Genomic DNA, 17,100 nt, shown 5'->3' on the forward strand with positions numbered 1-17,100 from the left:
AAACTGTCAAAGACAACAGGAATAGCAGATGTGAACTCAGATGTTTTGAGGTGGGTTTTTGCCTTGAAGATGCAGTGGAATAAAATGCACTGCACATGTACACTGCTGTCATGTTTAACACCTAGCTATAGAGTAATAGTCACTTAGCCGTATCTTGAGAAACATTAAGGCATGATGCAGCAAAATGCAAAACATATTGAGCCATTTACAGCAAATGACTGATAGATCCAGCATCGGACAGCAGGTTAGGTGGAATGAGGAGTGAGGTTTTTCATCAATCTACTCAGTCTACAGTATTTTCTCACTACATCAGTACATACCATTGCGCATGTGTTATGTGTCTGTGATGATAATGACTGGATATTGTTTTTCTAAAGAGTTACTGCAGCAAGAGAGTTATCATAACGTTTTTCATGTGACAATCACACCTCAAATAGGTTTTGAAATCCAATTTCAATTCCAACTACTTTGACCATTTGACTGAGTCTGCTTGGAACGCAAATTAGGCTTTTTGCTGTGGTAGCTATTCCACTGGCTTTGTCACACAAGGCAAGATTAACTAAGCGTGTATTATAATACGTTTTACTGTAAGAGGATTTCAGATAGCTACTATTTGACCTAGATCTGCTATAGTCCCTTCACCAAAGTGGGGGTACCTGTGGTGAAAAAATAGTTGAAAAAATAGGTGAAAAATAGTTTTGAACATTCAAATGGTTTTAAAAGTCTGAAGTGCGCTTGATTCAACTTTTCCAAGTATCTGAAATTTTGCAGTTATTTCATTCATGTCTGCCCAAAAGTAGCAAGCCACTGGAAACACACAAAGCACAATCAAAAAGCAATGCAGGCTAAAAGGGCAGGGACACAGGTGAGGCATCATCCACACAGCAAAAGCATCTGTGCTAGTAATGCTAGCAGCTAGAAACCTTTGGCTTGCAAAAGTGGCCATGAGTGAAGGATGGAGAGGAGAGGAGAGGAGAGGAGAGGAGAGGAGGAAGTAACAGAAGAGAAGAGAAGAGAAGAGAAGAGAAGAGAAGAGAAGAGAAGAGAAGAGAAGAGGTATACCTCTGTTGTTCTATTCACCACCATCTAGAAGGGAAAGGGGGAGGGGGAGTGGCAGGGTAAGAGAACGCAAAGAATAGAGGGAGGAGGAGGAACAGGAGGAGAGAATGGGGTGGTTAGTGCACCACAACAACAACTAAAAAAACACCACCACTATGGCTGCACCAAGCTGTAGGATGGATATGTGGGTATGTGGCCAGAGATCACGAAAAGAACTAACAGGCAACCACACACAGGTACACACAACTGGATGGTGCAACTCTCCCTTACAGTCTGTATAGCTGTTGTTCACTCTATTAAGACAGAATCTGTGGTAAATGTATCTGCATTATCTTTGTTACTAACAATTGCTACTTGCCCTAAGCAGCAATGAGAATTTACCTACGAAAAGATTATTTTTATCAAATATATACAGTAAACACTTGTAAACACATGCTCTGCTACTTTAATACTTTCTGATTATGTACCACCAAAAAGCACCATCGAGTTCACAATGAAAAAACACAACGGCACAAAACATGTCGACTACAACAAAACGGAACTGAACAAAAACACTTCCTCTGTGACTGCAGGGGATGATGGGTACTGTAGTCCTGCCCATCCTACAGGAAGTGAGTTCAGGTGGTGTACCTTGGACTCCACGTCGGCGTTGTGGTCGTTCTGGAGGAGGAGGGCGGCGGCCTTGGTGTCGTCTTTCCGCGCGGCGATGTGGAGTGCTGGGAGGCGGACCTTCCCCTTGGTGTCGTTTTCCAACAGGAGGGAAACCACCTGGTCGTGGCCCTGCTGTAACGCCACCGCCAGAGGAGTGAAACCATCCTAAACACCAGGGGAAATAGAAGAGAGCGTCACTGGCTTTACTGGTATTGCTGGAACTGGTAGCGGGACGGTTGCGCTGTAAATACACAAGGGTATTCTGGGTACTTGCAGGGTAGCTGCTGGTAACAACCAACTCGCTAGCTGATATACCAACAGCTAAATAATAGCTAGCATTTCCAAAATATATTTTTTCTGTATGTCAGGAACAACATTTGGATTCAAATTCTTATATAATTCTTCTTATCATTTTTTATAATACTCTGTGATTTATTTAGAATGCAGTTAGCTATATTTGCCTGGCAAACTCACAAGCTAGTCTACTTAAATCTAGCTAGCTAAAATTTAGCAGCTACTGTAATATTAGTCTAAGTCTTAAGTCTAAGTCTCTTATAGCTTTATCATTGCTGTAATTACCAATTATCAATACTGCAATGTCTCTTTTTTTCTCACTCACACACACACACACACACACATACACACACAGAGATAAAACCACATATGCACACACACAAACACACAAAATCACACATGCATATACACACACACAGACACACACTCCCTAATTCAGTGTGTGTTTTGCCAATAGAGAGAATAATCTGCTTTTAATGAATAACAGCTTGTTGATAGTTTCTCTCATTCACTAAAAACCAAGACAGTTCATTATAGCGGAAGCATGCATTTTCTTTTCAGAACGAAATGTGGCAAGAATCTACAAAGTCATTAAATTATTCTTATTATAGTTGCTGAATATCAGAAGACCATCTTAATAGTCTGACATTCTGTTTAGTTCTTGACGTCAACTGTCACTATCACAACAATAAGCACAAGGCATTTTAATAACCATTTTAGCATTTTAGACATTTACTGTAGCTAATGCTCTAAAGATACTTTGAGTGAGCAGGCAGGAGCTCAAGGACACATCGACAGGAAATTTGACTGTTGATGGCTGTAATATGGCTGTGACCTTCCTCCCTGTTACAGGATGGTCTCTCTCACCACTAGGCTCTGCTGCTCCATTATTTAGTTATTTATGGTATAAATCTGTTCTTGTTAGACGGCTTTTCTAATGCTTTACGGTGTCAAGCTACAGCTACACAGGTCGATGTTTTCACTGTTTTATCACAGTCTTTTAAATAAACCAGGGTGTGGACAAGACATAAGGAACCGCATACAAACACATACATGCATATGCCCACGCAGACGTGCACACACACACACACACACACACACACACACACACACACACACACACACACAGGCAGTATAGTAAATAAGAGACACAGCAGAGGCTAGTAGCAGCAGTACGTATGAATCATCAAAGAAACGGGAGGAATTCTCACAAGGATTTGCGTATTTGTGTGTATGTGTGAGTGTGTGTGCAGGCGTGTGTGTGTGTGTTTACAGAGGAGGCCGACTGAGTGTCTGGGTAAAACCAACCCAGCATCACTACATCCAGACATCAAAGCACCACCTCCCTCAGAGACCGAAAGACCCTGTGGCCCACAAACACGTACACAAATGTGTGCAGGCGAGCACGTCTACACACACACACACACACACACACACACACACACACACACACACAAACACAAACAAACACGCCCATGCCAGCACTTCAACACAAACACACATCCATAACAGATCCACACACATATGCAGACACTTGCGCAAACATATACACGCGCCCACATCCACAGACAGATACACACACACAGACACACACACAAGAAATGTCCATCCCAAAGCTCTACCCTCCTGTTTCATCTGACTCATTATGGATGCAGCCTAATGTCCTAAAAATACCCAGAGAGAGCAACAGCAGCAAACAGAAAGACGATAAAAGAAGTTTCTTTTTGATCTATACCTTCAAGGTTGAAAACACACGATGACACAGCAGTATTTAGCTTCACTAACAATAGTAATACATTAAAAACAGACAAATTACAACTACAGAAGACTGGGAGCTAGCAGATAGATGTCTATGACCAGGTATCTTCATGTTAATGGGACTATACTAGTATGTCATAATTTAAAAACAAAAACCAAATCTCATGCAACAAATCTGAAAATGTAGCCATTAAAGTCCTACATGCTTGCTGCACTCCTCTTGCACCTTTGCTCCAAACTCAAGAGGTAAAGAAGTAAATGTGGATATTAATGCAGAATAGATACAGGGTTGGGAGAGGGAGTTCTATAATATCTGCCACTGTGGTATGCTCATGGACAAAAATACATACATTATTTCATGGTCAAATACCCAGTACATGCATTACAAGAGAAAAAAAATCATCTGCAGGCAGAAAAGATAATAAAACACAAGACATTTCTCCTCATGGTCTACAGACTGTGTGTTTCTGCCAAGGAGACTATGCTGAAATGGTTAAGTATGAATTATTTAACACTGGGAGTTGCTTCAAACATAGATATATATTTCCCCCACATGAATAATTCATTCCATCTCCCACCAGAGGAGGAGAAGGGGGAGAAAGAGAGCGAAGGAGGAAGACGGAGGAAGAGATGAGGAGGGCAAAGGGGGTAGGGAGGAGAAGGAGGGGAGGGAGAGACAGAGACAGAGACAGACGGAGGGTAGAATGATGGGGGGTAGAGAGGGAGACAGAGAGATGAAAGGAAAGATGAAGAGGGGAGACTGAAGATAAGCAGGGAGGGCGCAGAGCTGAGGAGAAGTGAGGAGGAAGGAGGAGGAAGAGCTGCTATGGAGTTATGTTTGTGAATTCTCAAGGTCAGACTCCTCCAGAACCTATTATACTACACATTCCTCTGATATATGAATAGAGAAATACAGCAGATGCAGCTTCTGTACTGTAGCTTGATCCTTCTACATCAGTGACATTTTGGGTACAGGTATGTGAGTCTACAAGCATGTAGACAGCTCTGCCAATCACAAGTAATGTATTATCACAAGCTCAGCTGGCTTGACTCTTGTGATAATTTGATTATTTAACGGAGATCCGAACAGGATCAAATCAATACATTAAAGCCTTCTTCCATTTTTGTTCCCATTTGGCATCAAAAGCACAGCTCCCTCCTAGCCCATACATTTATACACTGAATTTCGCTGATGCTCTTATCCCGAGCGCTTAAGTCACTTTGTTCAGGACACAAGGTTGTTGATGGACACACTGGCTGTTGAGGGGATCAAACCTGTGATGTTTTTGTTATGGGATGGTCTCTCTTACCACTAGAGCACTGTGGCTGTGTGAAATGTGAAATGTGAAAGCCTATTGAATAGCACAGAGTTCATATTTTGTAGCAGTGGAGGGTGAAGGTAATTGTGGTTTAAATTCTATACCTGCCCCAGTTGTGGTTTTGTATCGACAGTAGTGCAGGCTGTGACACTAGAACTGTTATTGTTATTGGCAACAGCCTCATACTCGTGATTTGGAGGGAGATTTGGTTAAAATTGGATGTTTTGTCACATTTTATTCTTGCAGTGGTGGCAGCTGGCTGCATGCCGGTACTACTGTCGATAATGCATTATTCTGACACAGTCACTGCATAACGGTCGGTCACGCCACACAGATGTCGGACTCCTGTGAGGTCATTGGCTCCTCCCTCTCTAGGAAGTTGAAAACAGCCAAGGTCACTTTGAGTGGCTACATCATCAAGCTCCCACCGCCTGCTCTCCCTCTCCCTCTCTACCTCTCTCACTCATCTCATCTATTTCCGTCCTCTCTTTCCTCTCGGTTTTTCCTCCTTTGTCGGCTTGTAGCTCTCTCTCTCTCCGTCTCTCTCTGTCTCTCATTTAGCATTTAGTCAACAGTTGAATCTACATAAAGTACCTGCTTGTTAACCAAGGCACCCCCCAGTAATCAAGTGAGTGGTTAGTTGGCATAATAAGTGGTGACCTCATATGTTATTCAGCTCTCATTCACTAAATTAGCCACTGTGGGCAATTATCTATTTACCATTTGCAACAAGGAATCTATGGGTCGCAGTGCCGCAATGTAATTAGGAGGAGACTTAATGACACAATCGTTGATGAAGGGCTGAGGTGAAGGGTAGCTATTAGACGCTATTATGTGCATTATTTTGTGCATGTGTGAGTGTGTGTACAAGCAAACGTAGGTGTATGTATAGGCACTTGTATGCATGTATGTTTGCATTATGTTTGTGCTTGTGTGCTTGTGTGTTTGTTTGTATATGCGCATACATTTACTTATGCGTGTGTGTTCACTTGTTTTGGTGTATGCATTTATTTGTATTTGTTTTTATTTGTGTTTGTGTGTTTGTGTGTGTGTGTGTGTATCTACCTCCGTGGCAATGCTCTGACTGGAGCCGTTGTCCAGTAGGAACTGCACCACATCCATGTGATTCTCCTGCGCCGCCATGTACAGTGGAGTGAAGCCATTCTGGAATGAAGCAAAACTCAGAATCATCATCACATTTTCTAGTCCATTTACAGTCCGGGAACTTGACTTAACTTTCTACATGATCTAGACCTGCAAATATATCATAAATATGCTAATAACACAGAGAATTTGAAACAATTCTCACAGAAACAGCTAAGAAACAATGTTAAACTGTGAATAAGAGAGAATTTATAATTTTCAACAAAACATTTTCAAACCTGAATAGACAAAGATGTGTGTGTGCAGTCTCTCTGTGCATGGTTTGCGCTTATCTATGTTTACGTGTGGTCGTGGAGTGCATACTGTCACCACTGTGCATACCTCACACCTGATAACAGCGTAGATAAAAGCTGTTCTGGAGCTGGAGAGGACTGTGTGTATGTGTGTGTGTGTGTTGCAGCACTAGAACAGCCCAGAAACAGATCTCCATAGCAACACAAGGTCCCAAAAATCACTTCAGCACGCAGCAAAGCACATCCTCCTCCTCTCCGTTTTATTCTAGAGTTGCTGCACTGTCGCCCACTTATTTTACCCCTTGCACACACAGAAACAAACACATTGAGGTGGGCTACATTTTAACTTCACATTTTAAGTGCAACTGAGACCAATGACCACAATGGAATTAAGACTAACTTTTCTGTGATCCTTGATGCTTTTTGAGATGCAGGGACATTTTTAAAATGTATGTAAAAAAAGGTCTCATGAACTAAATTAAAACCTGTGGTATCCTTGAAAAACCTCAAAAGTTGGAAGATCACTTGCAAGGAAAGAATAAGGTATGTTTAATATAGGTGAGGCAGATGCAGTCATTTAAGGACAAGCACACACACACACACACACACACACAGGCAGCATCAGTCATGCTAGCCACGTAACAATGCAGCAGTGGGCTTTACACACACTGACATAGACACGGACAAAGACATATGCACATACACACTCTCACACACAAGACACACAAGACAGATGTGTGTTTGTTTGTCTGAAGGAGACAAAGTGACTACTACTGCAACATGTTGCAGTCAAACTCAGTGCTAACAAATGTTTTTTTTTTGTTTTGTTTTGTTTTTAAATGGTGTCATGTTGTGAGCCCTCATCTTAAAGGACATGAACATAGTATGTACAGTTCCCATCTGAGAATTGTACATTCACCAGCCTGGGCCAACAGTGACATCATCACGGTTGCTGTGGTGACCAGACCATTACAGGTCAGACTTTGTGTGTGTGTGTTTGTGTGTGTGTCTGCTGTGTCAGCAGCTCTGCACTGCAGCCCGGCCTGGCCCACATTCAAGTCAGCAGACACAAACACACTCACACAGGCACACACAAAAAACTATCCTATTTGTGCAGTCATTTTTGGTGGAATTCCATATGCGAGTGTGTGTATTCATGCAAGTGTATAGTATACAGTCGTGTGTGTGTGTGTGTGTGTGTGTGTGTGTGTGTGTGTGTGTGTGTGTGTGTATTTTACCTGAGATTGTGCGTTGACATTGGCCCCGTTGGTGACCAGCTCCTTTACCACGTCTGTCTGTCCAGCCAGGGAGGCTATGTGGAGGGCCGTGTTCCCTTTCTGGTACAGAAAATAAATCTCTTATTACACTCTTTGAATTATTCTCAACTTCATCAGAAATAATACATTAGTCTGTCTGTCAGTCTACCTATTAATGTGCATGTCTGTCTGTCTGTCTGTCTGTCTGTCTGTCTGTCTGTAGGGCCGGGTTTCTTTACCATAACCCAAAAAGTTGTCTGGTCTTCTTTAACAATGACAATGGAAATGCATATTCATCTATAAGGCCCTATACTTTTCAAGCTGCCACTGTACCTCACACCTATAGTGTCTTTTAAATCCAGTAATGATGGTACTAGATTGCAGGATTGTTTATGTACACATAAACTCTGATCTTGGCAAGGCCGGTTTCTGGTACTACAGTATATACTTTTTGAATGTAACAGACTGCAAAACCCATTGAAATTAGGATTCTTTGCCCCCTCAATAATTTTAAAGCAATGATATCTCACATTTTCTATGATGTTTGTCATTGCTTTTTACAATGTATGTCTGTGTATGTTGCTGACTGTTTGAACGCTGGAAAGTATGACCGAGTCATCTTGTGTATTTTCTTTATCAATTTTATGAATGATTTTTTTTTTTCTCAGGTCTTGAAATAGAGATCTCAATCTCAATGAGAATACCCGATTACATAAAAGATGAATGAAAAAGGAAAATAAAACACACGATAAAGATTACATTATTACACATTATTAGACATTTAGAGCTTATGTACTTTGTAATCAGTCATGTTCACGGTTGTTTGTGTCTGTCTAACCAGGACAGCTATAAAGAGAATCAAGTTTGATATAACAAACAAATTATTAACTTACTACAATTACTTTTAACTACTTTTAGGTTTGTCAGCCAGTATGTATATGTATAGGACTGTGTTCGCTTTCTGTTATTCAAAACATTATCATAAACTATTATACAGATATTGCTCTGTCTGGCTCTATGTAGGGTCGTGTTCCCTTTCTGTTAAAGACAATAAAGACATTATTGACAACTTGAACATGAAACAGGGACGAATACAGCAGGAGGTCTAGAGTAGAAGAAATAGAGTGTGGTGACACCCATCTGAAGAAGACGAGAGAGCGACGGAGAAACAGAGAAGTAAAGAAAGAGCAGTGACAAATACAGAGTGAGAGTCAGTGATGGACAGAAAGACAGAGCGAGAGATACTGAGATAGAGAGAGAGAGAGAGAAAGAGTCAGGGAGACAGAGAAAAAAGAGAATAAGAGTTAGTATGAGAATAGACACAGGGCCAGTGTTGGCGGGCTGCTGGATGCACCTGTTGCATCCATGTCAGCTACAGCAAGCAGCAGCTGTTGCAGTGTTGTCATTCCTACTGCCACTAAAACCTCCACATATCCACTTCCCCTCATTCCTGAATCTGATCTCTGTCCTTTTCCTCCCATCCCTCACCTCTCTCTCATTCTATCACTTGCTCTTCTGTAGCATCAACACAGTTTGGTTTAACTTGCGTTACAATTACTTTACAACCTGCAGTGATTTTGTGTAGGCCTAAAACCAAGGGTGGAAGTAACTAACTACATTTACTCCACTTACTGTAATTGAGTAGCTTTTTTGTGCAGTGTTTTTTAAAAGTCAGTAATTTTACTTTTAGTACGTTTTTGCTGAAGTATTGTACTTACCTACATTTTAAGAGTACACATTTTGTGGCTCTCCACAATCATCAGAAACTGAACCATTGGAAATTGGCCAGTTGTGGAGCCATTCACAGTAAATGGTCAATCAGCAAAGAAGAGTAATCTGGCTTGACTTTGTCCACTTGTAATTTCTATTTTTTCCCAATTAAAAGAATCTTGTTTGAACTCTGTCCCCTTTCCTTTTAGAATTGCATAGGAAAGATAAGATCTTGTCTTTTGCACTCTTTTCTAAAAAGTAATTCAGTAACTTTCACTCTGTGTACATTTTAAATGAGCTACTTTTTACTTTTACTCAAGTATACAGCAATAACTTAACTTCTACTTAAGTAAAATTTTAGCAAGATAACAAGGTACTTCTACTTGAGTAGGATGTTTTAGTATTCTTTCCATCCCAGCCTAAAACCTGTGTCACTGAAACAACTGGTTGCCAGACCATTACTTGCCCTTTTCAGTGGCCAAGAAAAAAATAAAATCTGAATTTTCCAACAACTTCCTCTTGGGGGGTGGAGCAACAGTGCAGCAGAGGTGCAGCAAGTATGCAGTGAAGACTTCTGCAGTATGCAGTGGGGCTTCTTGGCTACCTCTACCTCTGTACCAGTGCTTCCCTAATATTGAAAGTCTGAGTGGACCAGATGGGGAGCTTGTGGGCGCTGACACTTAATTTAATTAGCATCGCTGTCAATGGAGAATTTTAGTGTCACATGGTCTGTGGAATTACATTACGATTGGTTTAACTGAAGAGTTTTAGTGTCATAGACTAAATGCTTTTTCAAGGAATTACATTAGGATTGGTTTCACTGAAGATTTTGTGTCACATGCACTAAATGCTGTTTTAAGGAATTTCAATAATATTTGCATCAATGGGTAGTTTTAATGCCACAATTTAAATGCTGTTTCATAGCATTCGTATTGGTTTGAGTGGAGAGTTTCAGTGTCACATGGTTTAAATAGGGTTTTCGAGGCCTGTCAAACGTTTGTGTGGGAAACATTGATGTGCAATCTACTGGACACCTGGCAGTGAGTTTCCTTCCACTAAATCAGTTCATAACCTTCTGCTAACACACAGCCATTCATCTCCTTTAGTGCTGCTTTAGCAATGTGACTTTGTGAAGGTGCTGAAGCAGCAAAGCATGTGTGTGTACTGTATGTACGTATGTGTGTGCTTGTGTTTGTGTGTGTGTGTGTGTGTCAGCACGCTCTCACACGTTTTGATTGAGGATAAGAAGCAGTCTTTTCCTTTCTTTTGTCTTTTGTCCAATCAGAGCTGTTCCTGGGCGGGACATACCTTAGTAGCTGCGTCCACATTGGCTCCCTGCTTGATGAGCTCAGCCACCACCTCCACATGGCCCTCCTTGGAGGCCAGATGGAGAGCATTCAGACCGTTCTGGAGAGAGAGGAGAGAGAGAGAGAGAGAGAGAGAGAGAGAGAGAGAGAGAGAGAGAGAGAGAGAGAGAGACAGAGAGAGAGAGATTAGTTATCAAAATCAAGAAAAGAAGAGAGATAAAACACACTGTATATAGTATATAATTTCTAATAAAATTATATTCTAAACTTGCTGCAAGGTGGTAGAGCTACATAGCTACAGATGTTGATGATTATGCTTTCTTTGAATAGCTAAGGGTTTGGTTTGAGTCTGTTGAATTCAATTCAATTCTATAGTGCTGTGAAAAATTATTCACACGGTTTAAATTTCTACATTTTTGCATAGAAACACTGAATATTATCAGATCTTCAACCCAAGCCTACAGCATTGCATAAAAAGCATCCTGACTGAACAAACAGCATACCTTTGGAAATTAATTAATTTATTATAGTGATAATCCACAACATTTTAATTTCAATAAATAACACAATAGTGATTCAATCTATACACAGGTCATGAAAGTTTTTGCATTTGCTGTTCTAAACAACTGAGTCTTTCCCAGGAAAAATCCTATGGCACACAGGAAGTGATGCATTTAATGTTGCCGGCAGAGCAACAGAAGAAGAACACCATGGCTGAACAGACAAAGTAAAGAGCGGTACTGTATCTATAGGGCGACACTGTTCGATTGCCAAATGGGGAAGTGCAGTGCAAAAACACCACAGCAATCACCAAAGATGGAGACAAAACCAAAAAACAAGGTTCTTGCAGATTACCACTTCAAACAAAGTTATGCAACACCCAATGTCCATGTGTGAAAAAGTAATCCCCTCCTTCACACTCAATAATTGGTTACACAAGTATATGATCAGTATCTCACAGTGCAATGGAGAAATTATGGACCCCTCTTCCTTGCAGAACTGATTCAACTCAGGAACATTTGTGGGTTTCAAGCAAGAACTGCTTGTTTTAGGTCCTGCTGCAACATTTCAATGGAGTTTTGATCTAGACTTTGACATTTAAAAAAAATGACATTTCTTGTTCTTCAACCATTCTGATGTAGACTTGCTTGTATGTTTTGGATCATTGTTTTGACTCAGCTGATCTTCAGCTTCAGGTCAGACAGTAGGCTGACATTAGGGCTGCATGATTAATAGAATTGAAATTGAAACTGTGGTTTGAACATGTACGATATCGTAACTGCATGAGGCTGCAATTGTGTGTGTTCTGTTAGCTGTCAGTTAGTAAGCTCACCTGGTTGCAGATGTTGATGTCCACCCCATTCTTCAGGTAGTCCAGAGCTTTCTCCAGGTTCCCCGCCCTCGCTGCCCGCAGATAGCTGGCATTTACATCAGTCTGCAGAAAGAGAGACGGAGAGAATGGTTAGTCATGTTAGCCTTATAGTATGGGCTGACGAGAAAGGTTGCTATAGGTCTACACAAAAACCTAGGAAAGATACACAGATTAATATGAAATGTGGTGGCGAAAAACAGTGACAGTTCTTCCAAAACCTATACCAAATTCACAAAGTGGAAATCAAAGTATACACCTAAAATGTGAACAGTGTGCTGGCTTATAGTGGAATGCACACAAATTACATATTTAAGCACTTTTTTTTGGTGAAAAATGTGTTATCTTCTGACTTCAACACAAAGGGAACAGCTTGGTTGGTTTCTTCCTGGCAAACACAAGGGGCATAACTTGAAGTGTTTCACTTAATGATATTGGTTTGGTAGAGTGTCTGCCAGGCCATTTGATATTATGGAGATACAGAAAGATATTGCAGCATTCCCAATGCTGTACATTAGTAAGAGGCTATTAGCTATGTTATACTTCATAGTTTTAACTATGAATCCCTGCAATGAAAGATAAGCTGACTAAACCCTGGAGGCATGTGTGTTAAGAGCTGTTAAAATAGGGTAAATTGTGTTGGGCAAGCCCTCAAAGAGCCCACAAAAGTAGAATGAAACCATGAAATTGAAATTTGTAGTTTGTAGGTCTGAGGGAGAAAGAAATTAATTGAATACTCCACTGTGTCTCCAACCTGTCTGTTTAGCCAAGCTGCACTAAACCATGCCAAGGATAAATAACCTGCAATAGTGCCAGAACCAAGCCTATAGCCAAGGGCTTTAGTATATTGGTTTGATAAGAGTGTCTGTTTGGAGCCAATGTGTTTTTCTCATAATGCAGATACCGGTAGACTAAAGTATCATTAAGCTACAATGCAAAATGCATCAAAATATTAAGAGGTAGAAAAAATAGTAGAGAGAGGCCGGGTTTAGTTCACTGAACCCATTCAGTTAATTCAGCTAGTGTATCTTCTTCTTCAAAACTTAAAACTGCAGAAATGAAGATCAGGTCCAGCCTATTAAGAAATACTTAAGAATGTAATTGACAAATGCCATGCAGTTTGTCTTCATGTTTTGAATGAACTGAATGGACAGTGAACTGACCCCAGACCTGAAGGGGACACATAAGGGTAATTGGACCAAAGAACCAACTGCTGGTCGGTGTCTGCATCCAATATTATTTCACACAAGTGTTCATACACACTATTGCATTTTGGGGCAAAGTAGTGCATTTGGGACAACCACACACATACAGCCACACGTGCATACACTGCACATACACATCAGAAACAGTGATTGAGCACCAAGTGTCTTGCTCAGGGCTACAGAAAAAAGGCTATGACTGTGCACATGGCAACAACAGGAACAAAGCGATTTGAAGTTAACCTGTCACAACTGGTATTTATTGACTTCATATCGCAGAATAACGCAAACATGTACCAAGTGTACCAAGAAAGCTGCATTTCACGACAGGGCACTAAATATGCTGTGTGTGCACGTGTGTTTGTGTGCGTCTGCGTGTGTGTGTGTGAAGATTTCAGGGTGTGGCTGAGCCCTGTGGGAGTGGGTTAATGCAGGGGGTTTGTAGAAGGGAGAGAGAGAGAGAGAGAGAAAGAGAGAGTGTGTATCAGTGGAGGAGTGGGGTGGGGAAGCAGGCATGTGGGTAGAAAGAGAATACGGGTTAGAAAGAAGGGAGAAGGGTGGAAAATAGGCGAGAGACAAACAGACAGAGAAACAGACAGGCAGGCAGACAGACAGGCGGGGTGTGTCTCAGATTTCATTGCAGTGCTGTAGTATAGTTTGCCACACCCTTGTAGTCATACATACTGTACACAGGATAAGCATTCTCCAGTTACTCTTTGCTTGTGTGCATATTGACCCAAGATGTTCTCTTGCACACACACACACACACACACACACACACAACATTGTAATGTTAGCAGCAGGCTGACAGAATAGTATCAGAGGTAACCTGCTAGTTAAAATGTTCAATTCCTGCCTTGTTGGCTAGAAATTGTCTTGTGTTCCAGAAAGTCTTGCCATGCTCACTGCACCATAATGTTTGTTATTGTAGACAGATTACTAGCTAAAGCTGAGCGCTGAGCTCATTTCCCACTTACTGAATGGAGCTTATCTGAGTTCACCATCTCACACACACACACACACACGCACAGATTTAGGGTGCGTTTTCGGTGTCAGCATCAATTCCCTAGGGCAGAGACTAGAGGCTTATACCGGATGCCAGGCAGGGACCATGACATCACACACACACACGTACACAAACATTCTGAAATGAAATGGGGTAGTTGCGAAATTGTGCCACCTTTAAGTTTTTGTATACAAACAAAATAATCTATTTTACTCAGCCACCCAGGTAGAAAATTGAATATGATTGATATGATTTTTTTTTTTTTACTGTTTTTTTTATTACCTCATCATCATCATCATCATCATCATCATCATCATCACCTTGTTATTCATCATGAAATCCACCAATGTGGAGGAAAAAGGAGCTCAGAAATTCAGTATAAAGAACAACATGGAGGAGCTTGTTTACATCAGTTAATTGGTACATCTTCAAAGGGCAAAGCAAAATTGCTTAATAATAGTATACAGTGGAAAGTGGAGGAAAGTGAGAGGAGAAGCCATGTGATTAAGGTTGTGAACTTCAAACCTATGACACCAGAACAAGTAATTTGGATCAGTGTTGAGACAAGACCAAGACCCCAGCACTCTGGGCATTAGCTCATTTTAAATCTTAAGTCCTCAGTTCTGATTGGCTGAGACATGTTGGGTGCCATTGTAAAATGCCTGATAAAAAAACACCTCTGACCGCATACTAGCACACACCTAACACGCCCTAACACAATTTAAATATGAATGCACAAACCGCAAAAAAAAACACCACTTATATGGTAACTATGTATTGCTTAGCAACCACATTCTTAGCTTGCTGTTCAAGAATGGTATAACTTGTTGGAAGATAAATGGTGGAAAATAAATGGAATATAAATTATTATATTTAATAATGCTAAATATGCTGTTTTATAAAGGCAATAACATGACCACAAGAGTCTGTGCTCTGCAGTGATTTTAGAACAGCTAAGAGGCATTTGTAAGGCACAATGCCAAGCCTTTAAATTTTAATGTGGCACCAACCTGGCCTGCTCATAATTCAGAGATTCTTTTAATTTATTCAGAGCATCACCCTGTCATATAGTTCAGAGCGACACTGGGCACTCTGGCCAAGCAGTACTGTAAGTACTGTAGGCCCAGCAGAGCCTTCCACTGTTTACAACGGTTGTGTAAACTTGACACCAAGGTGGCTGCCACTGTGCAATGATGAAAATAAGTCTTTGACAGACCACAACTTGCCACAGCCTTTATATTTACACCGCCTGACAGACTATCAGGTTGAAGATGTAACTGACAAGATATTTGTGTCATTGTTTCATCTTTGCCTTGTCACAGCTGATATCTGAGCAGTTCATAAATTATTCTGATTTCGTATTTTGTTCTGAAGGATTGGTAGGGTTCTCTTCTTTAAACTTGTAAAGATGTGAAACATTGACATCCAGTACAGTATATGTTCGACTGAGAGGATAGGAAGGGGAACACTGCAAGACTAGGAGCAAACTGATTCACATGTACAGTCTGGTTTCTTTAACTATAGATTGAGATGCAAAAGGGTTATGTGCCTACAGATATTCTGGTAGGTTCCCACATGACAACAGTACCAATATATTCCTAAGCCTGACTAAATCCTTGTTTGGTTTCCAGGCTAGAGAGAGAGAGAGAGAGAGAGAGAGAGAGAGAGAGAGAGAGAGAGAGAGAGAGAGAGAGAGAAGCTGTTGAGTGACAGTATACATACAGGCATGTACACACACACACACACACACACACACACCTACACACACACAAACACACAGAGTACATAGCATAGGAATGTTACTGATAAGAGCCCATGGGATAAGACTATGAACTAGAGACTACAGCATTAGAATGAATAGAAATGGATTCCCCATTCAAATCAATGTTCTTGAATAGTCCTTTGGTCATTCTGTTTAAGATGGTGAACACAATTTATTACCATTTAATGCCATTACCATGGAAAAGAACATTGAGAAAGTGCAGAGACTTTGAATACAATACTCATTTTCCATAACATTACCAAAATTCTTTGGCAGCTATCGTAGGGTATATTGCATTTTTACATATTACAATACTCCATAATGCCCCATTCTGTCTATTCTCTTTCTATGATTGCTACATTCCAGAGAGAATGCACAGCAAGATCAGTGGCTGAAAATGACTGATTAAATGCCCTTTAAAGGAAAATGGCACCTTAAGTTAGCCTGGTTCCAGACTCCTGAAACTCGTCCCTTTGTCTTTGCAAAGACAATATTTTTGTCAAAAACGACCGACATTCTTGGTAAAGTTGGTAAATACGTCCAGCATCAGTGTCACTGAAAATAACGTCGGAGCGGACAGATACCTCAGTCACTAGTGATTGGTTAGGGGAAAATCACCCCCCCACACACAGAAAACGGCTAACAAGGAGGCAATCTCAGGCTGAATAATGGAGTGGTAACAAAATGGCCATTCAGTCTGAATATCAGGCTAACCCAAAGTCATTATTTTAACTGCAGTTCCGTCTTGATCTTCTTCTTACAGTGGGCAGATCACTCCTCTCTTAATCTTCTTTTGCTGGGACAGAAGGGATGGGAGTTGCAGGAATAGAGGACATTTCTCTCTAGGCTAGCAGGGAAATGCAGTGGCACCCATGTAAAAGTCACCGCTCAGAAGGTGTCACAGCACTGCTCAGAACTGGCGGACAATTTGCAAGTGACGGCACTTTAAAGTACTTTGGAAAGTATGTGGAGGTGATCGCTGCCTAGTTTGCACTATCAGTAATTGCTGA

General features: G+C 40.9%; 1 protein-coding gene across 1 annotated transcript in view; it reads right to left on the reverse strand.

Annotated features, from left to right (window-relative positions):
• The window catches only part of LOC139914419 (uncharacterized), a 110,113-nt gene that overhangs the window by 69,468 nt on the left and 23,545 nt on the right, over positions 1-17,100 (reverse strand). The window contains exons 2-7 of the mRNA XM_078290691.1: positions 12,085-12,186; positions 10,753-10,851; positions 7,717-7,815; positions 6,147-6,245; positions 1,690-1,875; positions 1,063-1,086 (exon numbers count right to left, since the gene is read on the reverse strand). Coding sequence (XP_078146817.1) covers positions 1,063-1,086; positions 1,690-1,875; positions 6,147-6,245; positions 7,717-7,815; positions 10,753-10,851; positions 12,085-12,186 — 609 coding nt within the window. The remainder of the gene's footprint in view (positions 1-1,062; positions 1,087-1,689; positions 1,876-6,146; positions 6,246-7,716; positions 7,816-10,752; positions 10,852-12,084; positions 12,187-17,100) is intronic.

Source organism: Centroberyx gerrardi, chromosome 20, assembly GCF_048128805.1.
Source record: "Centroberyx gerrardi isolate f3 chromosome 20, fCenGer3.hap1.cur.20231027, whole genome shotgun sequence".
NCBI lineage: Eukaryota > Metazoa > Chordata > Actinopteri > Beryciformes > Berycidae > Centroberyx > Centroberyx gerrardi.